The following is an 18,148-nucleotide window of genomic DNA, read 5'->3' as shown; positions in this document are numbered from 1 at the left end:
GCAACCCGCATTAGGTTTGATTATTTATGTGACCTTGACCTAATTATATTAGATTTGATTTTCTCTTTTTTCACTTTAAACTTTTCTTTTAAAACAACAGATAAAGAAAATAAGATAAAGATTTAAACTAATGTTAACGATAAAAAAAGGATAAGATAAGATAAGATAAGATAAATAAAAGATAAGTGATAACATGCTGATAATATGCTAAAAATCTTCTTTTTGATATTTTATCGATCTTTTTCTCTTTTAATCTATCATTTTCATATCTGTAAGTCATAAATTATAAAAATATCAATTCTTATCATTTAAGTAAAAAATAATTGCTAAATAAATATTTTTAAAGATATTTCAATATATTTTATTATAAAAAATAACTCACATAAGAAGACTCAAGCTACTTCAAATATGGAATCATTTGTTGTTTGTTGTTAGAGATGTTTAAATTTCATATTTTAAATTTATTGCTTGAATTTTCTTTTGTTAAGACATTATTTATTTTATTGATGTAATTGATTAATTATTGAGATTTTATTTACATTTGTATTGAACTTAATTTTATTGTATTGTATTTTTATTAAAATTAAAATTCTTTTAAAATTAGGCCCGTGAACTGGCCTTATTTTGTCCGTGTAAGAAATAATGCAAACTGACCCGGTCTGTTGTCAATGCAAACTTATGTGGTGAGACCTTACGTGGGACGGGCCGACCCGCTTAGCCACCCTACTTGTAACATTGAACATAAAACTCAAGAAAACCTTCTCCTCAATGTGAAACCCACACCCACTTAAACCCTATGTCTTCTTCTCTGTTTGCTGCACCATTTCAGTGCGAGAGACCAGAGTTGTGCACAAATATTGATTTAAAATATAAAAAAATGCTCTCCACAGTGACTTCAGTATCCCTATAAATTTACAGAATTTCCTTTTCCCATTCTCATTCCCGCGCCACTCACATATCGAATCCCTGTAACTCCATGGCACCACCGAACCTCCCTCCCACTTCAGAGCCAAGTTCCTCCGCCGTACAGAAAGTGAAAAGTAACCTTGTCTTCCGTTCAACCTGGCCCGAACTCAACGGCGCCATGGGTGACCTAGGCACATACATACCCATTGTCTTGTCCCTAACACTAGCCAGGGACCTCAACCTCGGCACCACATTGATTTTTACTGGCATGTACAACATCATCACCGGCGCCATCTACGGCGTCCCCATGCCCGTCCAGCCCATGAAGTCCATCGCCGCCGTCGCCCTCGCCGACCCCACCTTCTCCATACCGGAGATCATGGCCTCCGGTATTCTCACTGGAGCAACCCTGTTGGTCCTAGGTGTCACTGGGCTCATGCAGCTAGTTTACAAGCTCATTCCCTTATGTGTTGTGAGGGGAATTCAGCTAGCACAGGGTTTGTCCTTTGCTTTGACCGCGGTCAAATATGTGAGAAAAGTACAAGATTTGCCTCGGTCCAAATCATTGGACCAAAGATATTGGTTCGGATTCGATGGGTTGGTTCTCGCCATCGTATGTGTTTGCTTTATTGTCATAGTCAATGGTGCTGGCGAGGACCATGACCATGACCATGGCCATGGCCATGGGGAAGAATCAACCCACCAAACCCAAGCTAGAATAAGTAAAGTGAGAAAAATAAGAAGGGTTATTTTCGCGCTTCCTTCGGCTTTCTTGGTGTTTGTGTTGGGAGTGGTGCTGACTTTCATAAGAAGGCCTAGGGTGATGCATGAGATTAAATTTGGACCCTCTTCTATAGAGGTGGTGAAAATGTCTAGACATGCATGGAAGCAAGGTTTCATAAAGGGCACAATCCCTCAACTCCCGTTGTCAATCTTGAACTCCGTGATAGCCGTTTGCAAGCTCTCATCAGACTTGTTTCCAGGTAAAGATTTTTCAGTGACATCACTCTCAGTAACTGTAGGGTTGATGAACCTTGTTGGAGGGTGGTTTGGGGCCATGCCATGTTGCCATGGAGCTGGTGGGCTTGCGGGGCAGTATAAGTTTGGAGGGAGGAGTGGAGGCTGTGTGGCACTTCTTGGTGCGGCTAAGTTGATTTTGGGGTTTGTGTTGGGAAGTTCTTTGGCTCATTTCTTCAACCAGTTTCCTGTGGGGATCTTAGGGGTGTTGCTGTTGTTTGCTGGGGTTGAACTAGCCATGGCTTCTAGGGACATAAATACTAAGGAAGATTCGTTTGTTATGCTTCTTTGTACTGCGGTTTCGTTGGTGGGGTCCAGTGCTGCTCTTGGATTCTTGTGTGGGATGATTGTTTTTGTGCTTCTTAAGCTCAGGGATTGGACCAATGGTAAGCCGATTAATGCTATTTGGAAGCATGAAGGCCCTGAAGAGCAAGTTTGAAGCAAAAATTTGGACTTAATTAAATAGGAGAATACATATATCATTATCTAGCTACCATGTTGTTGCTTGCTTGTCTTCTAGTGTGAATAATTGTACGGCTTAGAATAATTGCGTCGCATATGCAAGTTTCTTTTTCTGTCAATTAATCTTATCTGGGATTTGATAGTGAAATGGAGTTTCACTCCTGTCTTGTATCTGTAAGGTATATATATATAAGAATATATATATTTACCATGAACGTACTTCTTCAATTTTTGGTGGCTTTTGTTCTATCTGCGCATATACATATTACATATACGTGCCTACATGGTTACGAGTAAGTATGTCACTGTCAATATTTTTTCACATTTGTTTCTCTTTATGCCATGTTTACACTCACTTTTATTTTTATTTGTCTCTTCATATATTGTAACATCACTTATTAAGTTTGCTGTATTCTCTTTTTATCTTTATTTCCTTCCACCTGTATGTCTCATTGTCATGTCGTCGTGCTGTGATTCATCAATTGACCTCTTTCTACATATTGCTTTTTGGCTGAGCATTATTCACATGATGCAAATTGACCTCTTTTTTAAATAAAAAAAATTAAAGATTTTATAGAAAACAATAAATCATAAAAAGGTTAGAGTTTTCTCCATAAATTTATAGCAGAGTTTTCGAATATGATTTTATTGAAATAGCAGTGACCAAACATGAAAGATTTTAACACAAATTGACTTTAATAATATATATATATACAATGATTAACTTTTTAATTAGATATATAACCCTAAAAAAACACTACTTGAAAAGTTATTCTAACTGTACTAATTGTCATGTTAACGATACTTACAAGAAAATTATTGTTTTTATTTGTATATATTGTGAGCAAATTAATGATATCAATTATCAAGTTTTGGAATAAAATTTGAAGATATGATGCTTGAATGATTATGGTTTGAGAATAACTTGTCCACACTGGCTACATAAGTTTTTATCCAAGAAAGAATTATGAATATACAGAAAATTATTGCTTTCAATATCCTTGCCTAGTGTTATCTGGTGTAAATACTATTTTAATTATTTTATTTTCTATGAGGAATATTATTAATAATATTATTTTATATTTATATTCTATTTAATATATACATAGAGAGAGAGAGAGAGAGACTTTTATTCATATTTTATAGAATTTACTTATGGCCTACACCAATATGGTGTGGTAATGGTAATTGGCAAATAGTCATGCATGCCTGTAAGAATGGTTCTTATGTCCATATACATAGAATAACATCTATTGAGAGAAGTCTCTTAAATGAATATTAATTATAGCTTGGGAGATTATTCTTTAACTCTTGGCCAAAAATACCCTATTTTTAACAACGACAAAAAAGAATATTGCTTATTTTTAGAATATTATTTTCTTTTTCATATTCTATTTTATATAAGTACCTCAACATATATCAAGTATGTCTTACAAGAATCGTTTGGAAAGTTTTGTTGTTGTAGTTGTAAACTTTATTCTTAATTATTCTATAGAATATTATTTTTTTAAATATTTTTCTTTATTATATTCTTTTCTATAGGCAAATAAATATATAATATTAATAAGTCCAACACAACACAAGTCTTCGTTGCGTTTGGGAAAAGGATACAAAGTATAATAAAGGATGTCAAAAATTCTCTGTCATATTCTATTCTTTGTAAGTACCTGTACCTCAGCATTTATCAGTATGTTTTACAGGAATGGTTTCGTAATTAAGTTTTGTAGTTGTAGTTTTTTTTAACCCTATTTGTAAAATGGTGTGCTACCAAACCAACCTCTATCATTTCATTAATTAGTACGTAAATTAAAACATTTGGTAGTCATTACCTGAGTCTCGCTTGCTTTACCGAGCTGCAAACTTGAGCTTCACTTTTGCTCCCCCAAGTAGCAACCGAGTCTACACCTAATTCATCATCACCTCCCTATTCAGCAGGCACCTGTATAAAACACTCCTTTTACTTAGTCCATGACACTAACTAATTAGGAGGTTAGGGCACTCCCTTGTGAATAATAATAAAAAGTTTACAATGTAAGCTAGGCACCATGACCATATATATATATATATATATATATATATATATATATATATATATATATATATATATATATATATATATATATATCAGTAACCCCCTAATTAGGAGCCTCGATCCAGCACAGCAGTAACCCCTCTTATATTGTATGTTGGAGCAAGTTATTGTACGTCTTAAATTTCTTTTTCTTTTGGTATCTGACACTGAATGAGCTTTGCTGGGTTCTATAGTGATTATATCCCGTGTAGAGTGCACTTCTGTTGTTGCTGGCTTCTGTTCCCTTTGCCTGCATACATATGAGATGCTAACATGTACTACGTAGTGCTTACTCTATAAAAGTTGGTTCAGTTAAATAATTATTGACTTTATTATACGTGTATATATATATATATATATATATATATATATATATATATATATATAATCACTCTAGGGAAATTACTATACGTACTTTCAGTGGCAGAAAACAAGAAGGAAAAAAAAAAACTTTCCATTCTGAGTTAATGAGTTTACCATTTCCATTAAAATATGAAGATTTGATATGCTTGAATGATTATGGGTTTGACAAGGGATAGCAGTCCTCAATTAACCTGGCTACAGAATTTTTATCCAACAAATGATGGCATGACGCCATTTCCAACTTTCAGGATTCGCCCAACAAAAGGTACTTACCATTACTAACAGTGTTAAATTCCTTTCTCCTTTCTTATAATTTGTATTATCTCTTAACCATTGTCAAAGATGATTAAAAATGTATTTTTTACATATCACTGATATGGTATCCAATAATGTTGGAATTTTAATGTTTATTTAGTATTCCTTATTTTTTTTATACGAAGTAAAAAAAAAATCACAGATATATCCTAGAACAAAAGTCCTAAATTCTACAACATCGATTCTAATTTTTAAAAATTAGAATAAATAGTTAGTTGTTGATTTAAGTGTTCTTTAACCATTATAGAATCTATACGGCAATTAATCATAAACATGAAAAATGATTTTATGGTTATTTCTCAAAAGAAAAGCTTCTTTACTAATCAATGAGAACTTCACCACTCTTCATATGGGCAAATCATGATTTCTAAAATTGAATCATGAGAATTATGATCATGAGAAAGGAGTAAAATTTATTCGATTGGTTAAAATATTTTAGAAATATTTATATAAGTTTTTTTGAAAAATCAGAGAATATGTGATATTTTTTATCATAAAATTTAATTATTTATCACGTTAAATAATCAAAGTAATTTGGTTAACTTGAGAAAGCTAGATTCCTATCTTCACCATGAGAATAACTGTGTGAGAAGCATAACTAAAATAACATTTCCAAAAAAATATTATTTCCTGTGAATATATTTTTTTTAAAAGTAAACCAAACATTTCAGATTTCCGAAAAACTAAAAAAATTATTGTACTAAAAGCCCCTTAGAGTTTTAGTGCCATTATTTTCTGAATCAATTAAATATATAAGTTTGAACGTACCAAAAGAAATAAAATAAAAAAGTCAACTTCAATAATTAAATGAGTTTAATCACACCAATAGAAATAAAATAAAATAAAATAGCCAACTTCAATAAAACCCATGGGGTCAACTTAGTAGTTAAAGGTTTGGATAATATGTATAGGGTGATAAGTTTTAATTTTATTGTGACCATCATTTGAAAAAAAAAATCTTAGTGCAACCATAAAAAACATTTTCAACAAACCAAAACTCATTTATAAAAAAAAATAACAGTACTAAAATATTTAAATGTTTAGGGATACCATCAAATTTCCCTTATATTAAGTTATTAGATGTCAAGGGCCAAGAAGAGCCCTTTTTGCTTTCGCCAATTCTCTCACTGATAATAATGAACTAGCACGGTGAATTGGTGGTAGTGAAGAATAAGAATAAAGATTACGACCATATGATATGCTTTGAGAGATATGGTCGGAATGAAAGATTAACCACTTAACATGCCCATACTCGTTTTAAAAAATTCAAATAGTTTATCTCCATCTCAGCTAGATCACCCTAGAGTTCTAATTTGCATCCACTTTACGTAAAAAGTTGCAAAATAAGATTAAAAAGAATATTAAAAAGATAAAACACAATATCTAAAAGGGAGGCAAAAGAAGAATTGTCAATGCCCACACAAGTTATGCAATCGATCAATGAAAAGTAGTGAGTCAAATGTAAGAGAAGAAGTCTTACGTAGAAAAAGTCTCGTAAATTTATGTGATTTTTAGTTTACATATAATATTATGCACATTAGTGGGTCTTCTTTGAACTCCTATAATATTAATCACAATAAACGACTAGCTTCACCATAACTTATCGTCGCATTGATATCAACTCATGATTTATCTTGAACCACGTGAGAATTAAACCCTCTCTCATACACCTCTTGCTTCTCATTGAACCAAGTTTTGGAACACGTATTTCTTCAATTTTACGTGTGGACAAACATGTATCAAATGCAAAATAGGGTTACGAATACAAAAAAATAAGTATAAGAATGGATACTATAATTTCTCATTTGAAATGATATTTTAACCTAAAATTTTAAAACTTGAGTTTATGAATTATTTATTTATTTATATGATATTCAATTTTTTTATTTCTATTCACGTGAGATATCATCTTACTGTGTACTCTAATCATATCTCATTTCCACCATATTATTTAATTGAAATGTGATTTATACTAATATATACAACATGGAGGCAAATAATGTGTCTAAGCATACCCCTCTTTTAAGAACAATACCAGCATCACAAATTACAATCTTTGGCAGCGAGAGACCAGTATAACTTTACAAGTGAATGAAAAAAAAGAAGCCAAAAGTAACGTAAAAAGTATTATTAGATTATAGAAACAGTAAGTTAGACTAGCATGCAACAAGAACATTCCATGGTAGGATAAATACAAAACCAAGTAATTCATTCAGAACAGGCAATATTATCTATATGCTGAAGCATGATAGATCATGTGAGCTATATATGTATCATTTAAACAAAATATTAATAGAAACACTATTTTTCTCTTAATAATATTATACGGCCAGATTAAATTAAGAGGATTTTATTTTTCTATTACTCTCTCTCTCTCTCTATATATATATATATATATATCACAGATATTAGTGGATCATTTGAGACATTTGAAAGAAGCAAAAACATGTGATAACAGAGGAACTAAGGTTTCATTATCAGAGTTTTAATAAAAACATCAACAAAAAAAGTGTTAGGGAGAGCATTAGCAGGTCAGATGTGGCATAAAGTGAACAATTTTGATTAGAGGAACAAGAAAATGCATGATTTATCACCTAGATCTCTTCTGCATGCCATTCTCTCGCTTATTTCCCACAATTTAATCAAATCATGGCTACACCTAATCCTTGAAGGTATCTGTTTCTATCTATATATCATGATTAATCAGAATAAAATTCAAAACTTCACATGTAACAATAACTTGTCTACTTCATGTTCATAATTGATTTTTCTTTATTGTCATTTGTAGATTCCAAATTATGTACGGAAGGAACCTCGTATCGTATTCGTAGCTCATACCCCTGTATCGAAGAATGGGTGGAGCTGGCGAGTGGATACAATCACATTTACATGAGTGAATGAATGAAAAAGAAAAGAAAATGGTGATGACGTTGGTGGAATGGAAGTACCTTCTGGATTCTGCTCTATTCTTACTTACCGTGCAAGTGGGGTTAATTTTGTAAAGAGTTTAGGTTATTGTTTCTTATGTTTTTGTTTTTTAGCTTTTGTTACAAAAAAACAATATTAAAACTATTTGTTTTAATATATAAAAGTTAATGATATTAACCCGAAACACGAAAGAATGAAATTGTTTTTTTTTTAATTTATAAAACTAAAATAGATCCATTCATAAACCCAACGAATTAAATTATAAATTTTAAAACATAAATAACAAATTAATAAGAAGAAAAAACTTAATAGAACAAAATTATATTTTAGTTTTAACTTTATTTTTAACATAAATAATAAGGCTAAATGACATTTTTAATCCTTTGTTTTTTTTTTCAATTTGGTACTTTATTCTTTAAAAACTTTATTTTAATCTTTTATTTTTTTTTAAATTGATTTAAAATGGTTCTTCCATTCATCTAAAGTTGGTGTCGTTAATGAGATAAAAAAATATTGATGGCTAAAAATCAGGTTAAGCTCCTCTCCTATTAATGGAGAATGTCATTAGGAGAGAAATAACTACATGAGTTATGTGGGATCAATAGGATATTGATAAACTCATATGATCTATCTCTTCTTATGGACTTGTTCATTGACTAGAAAGAAAATATTTTCCTAAAAATCACCACAAAATATAAGTTTCTTTTTCCTTATTCCGTCTTTTTTTCTTCTTCTTCTCCCTTTGCTCCATCATCATTCCTCTTATTTCTTTTCAATTTGCCTTTTCTCCCTTTGTGTCAACCGCAGTTTCTCTTTACTTTCCTTTTCCTCACGCCCTGCTAGCACCATTGTCAATTGTCGCACATGCGCCACCATACACCCTTTCTCAAAATCCAGATTTACAAAAACCCAAATCTCATTTTTTCTTGATTCTAGAGAGAGGGCGATGATGTTGGCGAAGAGTGCGACAACATGTGAATTGAAGTCAAGGAGTTCTAGATCTACAAAATCCGGATCTCATTTTGAAGAAAATGGGAAAATGAACGCATCATCCAAGGCTCCAAACAAAACCTAGGGTTCTATGCAGATCTTTAATTTCTCAAAACGCTCATGTTGTAGGCAAAATTGCTACACTAAAAAACTCGTCTCCTTTGTTCACTTATTCATTCGAAATTCAAATAATCAAATATGAGGTTCAAACATATGATTCCCTTTTTTAAATTTCAATCATCCTCAAAAGTTATTTTTGTCTCTCTTTTACAAATATCAGTGATGAGAAGTTTCAATAATTTATCCTTGCACTTTGATTGCGAGTGGAAAAGCAAATGGGGAATGGTAACTATGAGATACTATTTCTTCAATCTCTTTCTTTCTATTTTTCTTCTTCTAAAAAATCATTCTTTTTTATCAATTCACATGGGAAAAAATTGATTATTTTTCAATATTTCATAGTTGGTTAGATTTATGGTTAAATGATGTTAATTTTCTTAGTTGGTTAGATTTATAAATCTCATGTTTATGAATGGAAGATAGTCATATAGATCTTGATGATGTTTTTTTTCCTGAGATACATTGATGTTCTTCTTTGATTTCTATTTTTTATTTTTTTTATCAACCCCATCATTTCAATGTGTTAATTTATAACTCACTTTGGGGGCTTTTTTTTTTCAAATTGGTGTAATTTTTCGAATTAATTACCCAAATGGATAGATTTCAAATAAATTTTGAGAATGTGTAACTCGTGTTCAGGAACACAATTTCATATGTAAAGAAATCGTCATTGTAAAGACAATTTTAGTACTTTTAATTTTTTATGTTAATAAACTAAAATCTTTTGTTCAAAGATGTTTTTCATTATAACCATGGTTCTTAGTTTTTTGAAGCAAAAGGACAATAACAACTTGTAGATAACCCTAGATTGGGATGAAGCTATTGAGAATTGGACCCGTGAAAAAAGTAAGTGTTTCTTGAAGTGGTTGAGGAGTGTGAGAAGGAATTTATTGTTCTAGTTTCACTAAAGCAAATTTGGTATGATGTAAGGAAAACATCAGAACTAAAGTCAGTGGACCATACTGACAACATTCATTGTAATGTTGGACATAATAGTGTATTTGGTTATGATATTTAGTATTTGATTTCCATATGAAAAATGGTGATGTGCCAAACTTGTTGGATAACAATAAAAAATGAGATGGTATCATTCCCCTTTAAATTCCAAAATATTCCCAACTCGCTCATTTCTATTTGATTCCATCAAGTCCAAAGTAAGGTTATGCTTTTGGTCACTAATGGGATAACTCTGAAATTTGGGTCCTCTTGTGTGCCAAAAGCATGACACAAATTGGAAATTTTGGAGATCAGATAGAGTTGAGCAAGTTAGGAATATTTGGGAATTTGAAGGCAAATGATATTGTCACAATTTTTATTGTTATCCAACATGTTTAGTGCATCACCATTTTCCCGGGGCAATCAAATATTCCAATGTCATAATCAAATACACTACTATGTCTAACATCACAATGAATGTTGTCAAAATTGACTCTAGTTCTGATGTTTCCCTTACATCATACCATAGTTGCTTCAATGAAACTGAACAACATTTTTCTCCTCAGACTCTCTTTTACCACGATAAGGAATATCCACTTCCTTTGCGACTCCCAATTCTCAAATAGTTTCATTCCAATCCTAAGTTATCTCCATGTTGTTATTGTCCTTTTGCTTAAAAAAACGAGAACTATGATTATACTAAAATATCTTTGAAAAGAAGAATTCAGTTTATTAACATAAAAAACTTTAAAATATTGAAATTGTTTTTGAGATGACAATTTCTTCATTTAAAAAAATATAAAAAAACAAAATTGTCTTTACAATGACGATTTTTTATATTTGAAATCGTGCTTCAAAATGCGAGGTATCCATTCTAGTAATTTATTTGAAATCTGTCCATTTTGGTAATTAATTAGAAAAAATAGCAACAATTTTATTTTAAAAAAAAGGCATACTCCTCAATAATGAAGATGTCAAATAAAGACCTTAGCTCAAATTACACGATCTTACAACTTTGAAGTTAGAGGGGAACGAATAAGCAAATTCATTTCCAGCAAAAGTAAATAGTTATTTTTGTTGCTTTTAAATGTATAGAACGTTGATAAATTCATATATGATGAAAATTCAAATTTTAAAAATTTGATAACATGTTTGTACAATAGATAAATTATATTTATTAATTAATATTATACTTATTAATATGTTTGTTCTAATTTATACTTATCTTTTATTTTTTCTAAATGATTATTATAATTTTATTCAATTTGGAGAACTAAATTTTAATGTTCATCTCTTAAACGAATTTATTATTCTACACATTAAAGGATGAGCCTATCATTGAATGTAAACAAACACACCCTTGACCCAATTTTATTTTTTTTGCACACTCACATATCCTCCTTCGTATCCGTGTCTTCCCCAACCATTCCTTAACCCACCGCAAATTCAAATTCAATTCGAGCTGAACCTAGGGTTAGTCCTATTGCCTTCACCGATCTCGAATTTCGGAAACGGTAAAAGAAAATGCACGTCAAATCGGCGCAGTCATCGTTCCGGGATCGGACACAGGAATTCCACAGCATCACAGAGAGGTTGAAGAAGTCCGGATCAGGGCCCAATGGGCCCAGTAGTAGCAGCACTTCTTCCAGATCGGAGGAACAGCGATCCGCGATCGCGAATCAATCGGAGTTCAATAGAAGGGCCTCCAAAATCGGCTACGGGATTCACCAAACGTCTCAGAAGCTCGCCAAACTCGCCAAATGTAAGCAAATTACAATAAAATTATTTTAATCGATTTTAGAATCATATTATATGAATTGGTAATTGTGAGGTTATGAAACTTTCTATTCGTTTTGATTCGCAGTAGCGAAAAGGACTTCGGTTTTTGATGACCCTACTATGGAAATCCAAGAGCTTACGGGGGTTATTAAGCAGGATATCACTGCTCTGAACTCTGCTGTTGTGGATCTTCAGTTGGTGTGTAGCTCTAGGAATGAGACTGGAAATGTTTCTGCCGATACCTCTAGCCATTCGAGCACGGTGGTCGATGACTTGAAGACACGGTTGATGAGCACCACCAAAGAGTTTAAGGATGTTTTGACCATGAGAACTGAGGTGCCTTGTTGTGTTGGTGCGTTTGTTGTGTGTGTTTTATGGGTGCAATGTTGAGATTGATTGATGTTGTGCTGTTGTTTTTGTGAAGAATATGAAAGTGCATGAGAATAGAAGACAGTTGTTTTCGTCTTCTGCTTCTAAGGATTCTGCGAATCCTTTTATTCGGCAACGGCCGTTGGCTGCAAGGGCGGCTGCTAGTACTTCTAGTGCCCCTGCTCTTCCCTGGGCTAATGGGTCACCATCTTCATCTCAGGCGTTTCCCAAGTAAGTTAATCATTTTTATTTCTACATGTTCTTTTGTTGGTTGTAGGATTTTAGTAGCATGTGTTTGTTGTTTTCTTGCTATTTGTTGTGTAATGCAGGTAAACTAAATTGCGATATTATTAGAATTGATATGTTTCCTCATCACATTAATGTGTGTTGTTATGCTTGGTTACATTATTCAGTGCATGATTTTTGTTGAAAGGAACGATGATTCTAAGAGTAGTTGGTTTATTAATATATAGTAAAAGTGTGGTCACAAACTTAAATAGCTTTTGTTTATTTCTTTTCCTTGAAATGTTATCGAAGTCCAACTCAATTCTGCAGCATTTTTTTAGCAACCATTGTACCAATGTTAATTCCAACTTATTAACTTTGTCTATCCCTCTGTTGAGATTGCATCAAACAAGCATAAGTTCACAACTGCTGCCTTACTTAATTGATTAATTTATTCACTTAATTTAACTAGTGGACTTCAGTTGCTTGTTTGATTACAATTAGACCTGTTAAACAGGCTGGCCCTCTTTCAGACATTGTGTTGTTGGCCTAGCCTGGCCCAACGAAACTCTAGGACTATTGAAACTTTGCCTGGCCAGGAGTATTTGGTGGGTCAAACAGGCTGGTCCAAAATGCATGTAGAGAAGCAGGCTGGCCCACTCAAGACATTTTCCTTTGTTGGGTTGGCTTGGCCCAACAAAAGGGATGGGTGTTGAAATGTCAGGTCTACCCTGCAAACAGTGGACTTCTCAGTCCAAATTAAGAGCTTAGTTTTAAGGCATGATTTGTCAATCCTTTCCCTTAAATGATAAAAACTTTTGTTATGCTCTAATATTTTATGGTTGTTTCAGGTTGGGTCAAATTCTCTCTGGAATTCTGGCTTCTTCCAAATTTTGTTTTAAACTTTTTTCATGGTTTTTAAATCTATAGGAAGCAAGTGGATGGGGAGAGTCAACCATTGTTGCAACAGCAACAGCAGCAGCAGGAGGTAGTTCCATTGCAAGATAGTTACATGCAAAGCAGAGCTGAAGCACTTCAGAATGTTGAGTCCACTATTCATGAGCTTAGCAACATTTTCAATCAGCTAGCAACACTTGTTTCCCAACAAGGAGAGATTGCCATCAGGTTTTTATGTCTCACTTGTGCGCTATATATATATATATATATATATATATATATATATATATATATATATATATATATATACACGTTCTTATTGTTCATTGTTTCTGTATTGGCAGGCAATATAAAACTTTTCAATACATCTAACTAACATGAATCACTCATGAATCTTTTTGTAAATTTGGTCTTTAACCTAATGATGCCATGTGATTCATGTAGCCGACTTCACCTAGTAGAATAAGGCTTGTGTTGTTATTTGTTTGTTGATGAAAAACTAAACAAATTATGTCACGATAATTTTATGGACAAGTTTGTACTTGAAAGGTTCTGAACCTTTGATGTCTTCCTTATGAATGGTCATTCACATGCTTGTTGCTCTCTAAAGTGCATTATATAATTAGACTATTAGAGGACTTAAATCACATGGCTTTCCTGTATTGCTTTAATTATTTCCTTTATCCTATTTGTTCCTTTGGATATGTGCTGATCTTGCCATAGAAATATTTTGTTGTGCCTTTAACCCATGCTATAAGAGGAGGGGTAAAAGGAAAGGAGATGGGCTGGGAACAAATGGGCTAAGCATGGGAATGCAAAGACAGAAGCTGTGATATGCATAACAGAATGTCCACATGGCAAGAGGACATTGCACTGGAATATTCTGCCATGATGGGAAAGATAGTGGAGGATGTGTTTATAGGATAGGGGGAGAGTAGCAAAGGGTCATAACAGAATTTGGTTAGGCATTTGCCCAGGGGACAGAGGTTGCTTCTTGCAGCTCTGGTTGTTATTTTCCTTTTTTGCATTGTTATTCCTGTTTTCTCTTTTTTTTTTTTTCTTTTTCTGGGATTGAGTTATACTTATCTGCTGTAAAGGAGTTGATCTCCTAGAAATTCACCTATTTCCTTTAATATACTACCAGTTTCTATTACATTCCCTCCTTGTTCCAATGTGCAGTTAAAATTACTGACACATCTTTGGTTTCTTTCTTTTTTTTTTTTTGGGGGGGGGGGGGGGGGGGGGCTAATTGGCAATGAAAGTTTGTGCTCACTTTACAGTTTCTTTCCTTTTCCCTCCTTGTTTATGACCTTTTTAAATAATTGTTTCTTATGTTTTGGGATATCTTGGAAACTATGTATACAATAGAAGTAGGACATTGTAGACTAATTAGTGCTTTTCCTTATTTAATCTTTAAATGAGGACTAGTTTGATGGATATGAACTGGTGGAAGAGGCTGTGAAAACTTGGTTTTTTAATGCATGTCAGTCAATGCTGGGATTTATCTTGGCTACATTATTCAAGTTTTGAATTTTTTTTTAATCAGTTTCTGAATATATGTGATTCCTATTATAAAAAAATGATAAACAGAGTAGAAAGGGAGAAAGTCATGCAACAATGTTGTCGAACTTGTGAATTGACCTGTAAAACATGTGTTTAACTTATTTGCAAAATGGTTATACTCAAGCATGGTGTAAACTTGGTAAAATGGTGAGAATGTTTTTGTTTTTCTTTCTTCTAAATGATTTATTTTGAAGATCTTGCTCAACTTGTTGTTGACTCTTGATGCTAGGATTTAATTACTTATGTATGATTATGAAATTATAAATTTTACTGCCACTGTGCAATTATGAATAGAATTTGTGATCATTAGATGTTATTTATCCATAGGGTTTTATTGTTATTTTTAAATCATTCTAGTTAGTATCTTTTGTTATGGATATCAATACATGCTACTTAGTTATAGCAAATGTGCTAGTTTACCAGTGGAGTTTGCCAGGGGCAAACTCCACGAGTTTAATGAAGCTTACTTGTTTGACAATTTGGCGTGAGCAATTGAATACGAATACTTCAATTACCGATATGGTGAATTGGCTTTTGCTTGATTTTTCATATTGGCCAATTGGGACATAGTGGGATTGATAGAGGTACTTAATTTGCAGGATTGATGAAAACATGGATGATACATTGGCAAACGTAGAGGGAGCACAGGGGGCTTTGTTGAAGTATCTGAACAGCATATCTTCTAATCGGTGGTTGATGATCAAAATTTTCTTTGTATTAATATTTTTCCTTATGGTTTTCTTATTTTTTGTGGCATAGTCATTTGGGTGACAGAAATGAAAACAATGACATGAGTGTCGGCGTTCTGTATTTCTTTAATATTTATTTCTCCAAATATATATATTCATTCTTGCAGAGTTAACTTAAGACCAAGTTTGTCAAATAAATATACTTGTACGTATTGCTACATACATGTAACAAGGTTAAGAACCGTGTTCACGACTATTATACTACAGTAGAGGAGGCTTTCTGTAATATTTTATGCAAGGATATGTTTCTTTTTTCTTTTTAATAATGCGTTCAGGAGCTGATCACAGATAAAAGTAATATGAAAAAAAAATCATTAACAATATTTGCTTAAGTTTTAACTTATAATAACTACTTTAAAAAAAATTATAAATAAAATGCACTCTAAGAAGAACAAATTTGAACAAGCAGCAATACAAAATGTGTTAATTCTTTAATTTTTCAGTTTTAGCTATATTGTTTTTTTCTTGCGCGAGAAAAAATGGAGTTATTATTTAGGAAATTGATTACGATGGAAAATGTAGAAAATTGTTGAAAAGTTGAGTGCAGAAAGTAGGTCTTGAATTGATTATAAAATTAATTTTAATTTTAAACTATAACATATAAGATTCGTGTCTAAAATCTTAATTCGACCCTTCTGGACTAAGGTTGGGCTAAATAGCTGACCAGTCAACTACAAATGAATTGTGTCGATAGCAATTATTTTTAGGCCCTTGTTATTTACACCCTCATTTTTTCTAATTACACTCTGTACCCCTTTCTACCTCTTACTCAATTACCCATTTTACCCTTATTTTTTAAAGAAATACATCTTTTTTGCTTTCCAGAAATGTATTTCCAGAATTACATATACCTATTCCATAAATGTATCTCCCAAATTATGATTCAGAATTCCGAAGATAAACTTTTAGAATATATATATATATATATATATATATATATATATATATATATATATATATATATATATTAATAAAATCTTATACCTATTTTTGTTAGTCTTGTTTTTATCTTTCATTAATATTCTTTAAATCCTATATAAAATCTTATTTTGATTTTATCTTTATTATTCTTTAAATCTTAATTTTGAACTATATCCAACATATATTCATTATATAATACTGTGTTTTCATCATTATTATATAATATTTTGTGTTTTTCTTCACGTGACATGACGTTTCAAGGTAGGTTAATTACTAAATTTATATATTATACACCTTAATTATAAAATAACTTTTGATGATGGTTGTCACGTGAAGAAAAACGCAAAATGTTGTACCCATATATAATGGGAATACACCCATTTGGTATACACATTTTTTCTCTATTTTACCCTTTAACATGTATTCTCCAATAATATTACGAATGGATATTACATTTTATTTTTAAATTTCATCCTTCAACTGCCAGAGGAACTGTACAAGGCCACCAAGAGTAACTGCACACTCCACGATTTAAAAAAAACTACACATTCTCTATTTTTTTTTTTTGAAATTGAATTTCTTTGTTCTTTTTTTCCCTTTGAAATTGAATAACAGACCCAACTTGGTGTAACCGCATACTCTCCCACGTTTGTTTCACATTCTCGGACCCACCCACCCTTTTCTTTCCCCTCATTCTCATTTTTTGTTGTTCTTTCTCCTTCATATCATTTTCATTTTGTGTTTGAGGATGATTACATTTTCCTTTTTTCCCTTTGTTTTTATAACTTTCAAACCATGTTCTTTATTTATTTTTTAAATACGTATATGGAGGACTCCACTCCTAACAGGTAACAACATAGTTATTAACCCCTGATCCATTTTAGTTGTAAAAGAAGAAGAGCAACAATGAAGAAATGGTGTTGGTTCAGTGTTGGCAAAGTAGCTGAAGTGATAGAGCACAAAATAAGTAAGAGTCCACAAAGTAGTCATCATCAATTCATCATTCCTTTTTTGCCTTCTACATAAATTAGTTTTTTTTCCTGATTTGTCTTTCTCTCTCTCTCTCTCACACACACACATATTCACCCCTTAGAGTTTCAATGGGACACTTACATAAAAACACTTGAGTCTTGAGTGTATAGAAGTTTGAAAACATATGGTAAACAACTTCGAATTCTTTTTGCAAATGATGACACCCATGTCTCTATTGAGTGAAATGCATTCTTATTTTGTTTGCACTGAGTATCTCCATTAAAATGCATTGCTTATTGGCTAATATTTAGACAACTTCGATTCTTAAAATTTTTAAAATAAAACGGCACCCACATACGTTCAGTCTTGATCTGTACATGTTTGCATCAAGATTTCTGGATTATTTTTCGATTAGGCTCATTCCAGTTCATGATTTTAATTTTGGGTTAGTTGTAGGGAAATCCCCTGTGTACTCGTTATAAACTCCTATGTTGTGAATTGCTTTCTCTTTATCTTATCAATTTAGGCATTGCAGAGAACGATGAAATCCAATTGGAAGCCCAAC

At 32.2% G+C, this 18,148-nt stretch overlaps 2 protein-coding genes and 1 non-coding gene across 3 annotated transcripts; all 3 read left to right on the top strand.

Moving 5' to 3' along the window:
• The first annotated feature begins 788 nt into the window (after positions 1-788).
• LOC100793562 (molybdate transporter 1) lies at positions 789-2,806 on the top strand. The gene has a single exon (XM_003523660.5). The coding sequence runs from the start codon at positions 977-979 to the stop codon at positions 2,360-2,362; it is 1,386 nt and encodes a 461-aa protein (XP_003523708.1). The 5' UTR covers positions 789-976; the 3' UTR covers positions 2,363-2,806.
• Positions 2,807-9,322: 6,516 nt separating this feature from the next.
• On the top strand, positions 9,323-9,414 carry LOC113001559 (small nucleolar RNA snoR26). Its single transcript, XR_003266953.1, has one exon. It is a non-coding gene; the product is annotated as a small nucleolar RNA snoR26 (small nucleolar RNA).
• A 2,028-nt stretch (positions 9,415-11,442) lies between these two features.
• LOC100778493 (syntaxin-32) lies at positions 11,443-15,803 on the top strand. The gene is made up of 5 exons (XM_006578118.3): positions 11,443-11,870; positions 11,973-12,223; positions 12,312-12,487; positions 13,412-13,606; positions 15,541-15,803. Exons 1-5 carry the CDS (start codon positions 11,633-11,635, stop codon positions 15,698-15,700), a joined length of 1,020 nt encoding a protein of 339 aa, XP_006578181.1. The 5' UTR covers positions 11,443-11,632; the 3' UTR covers positions 15,701-15,803.
• The last annotated feature ends 2,345 nt before the right edge of the window (positions 15,804-18,148 follow it).

Source organism: Glycine max, chromosome 4 (assembly GCF_000004515.6).
Source record: "Glycine max cultivar Williams 82 chromosome 4, Glycine_max_v4.0, whole genome shotgun sequence".
NCBI lineage: Eukaryota > Viridiplantae > Streptophyta > Magnoliopsida > Fabales > Fabaceae > Glycine > Glycine max.
Note: the sequence above shows the minus strand (reverse complement) of the source record. Positions and strands in the feature narration are given on the sequence as shown.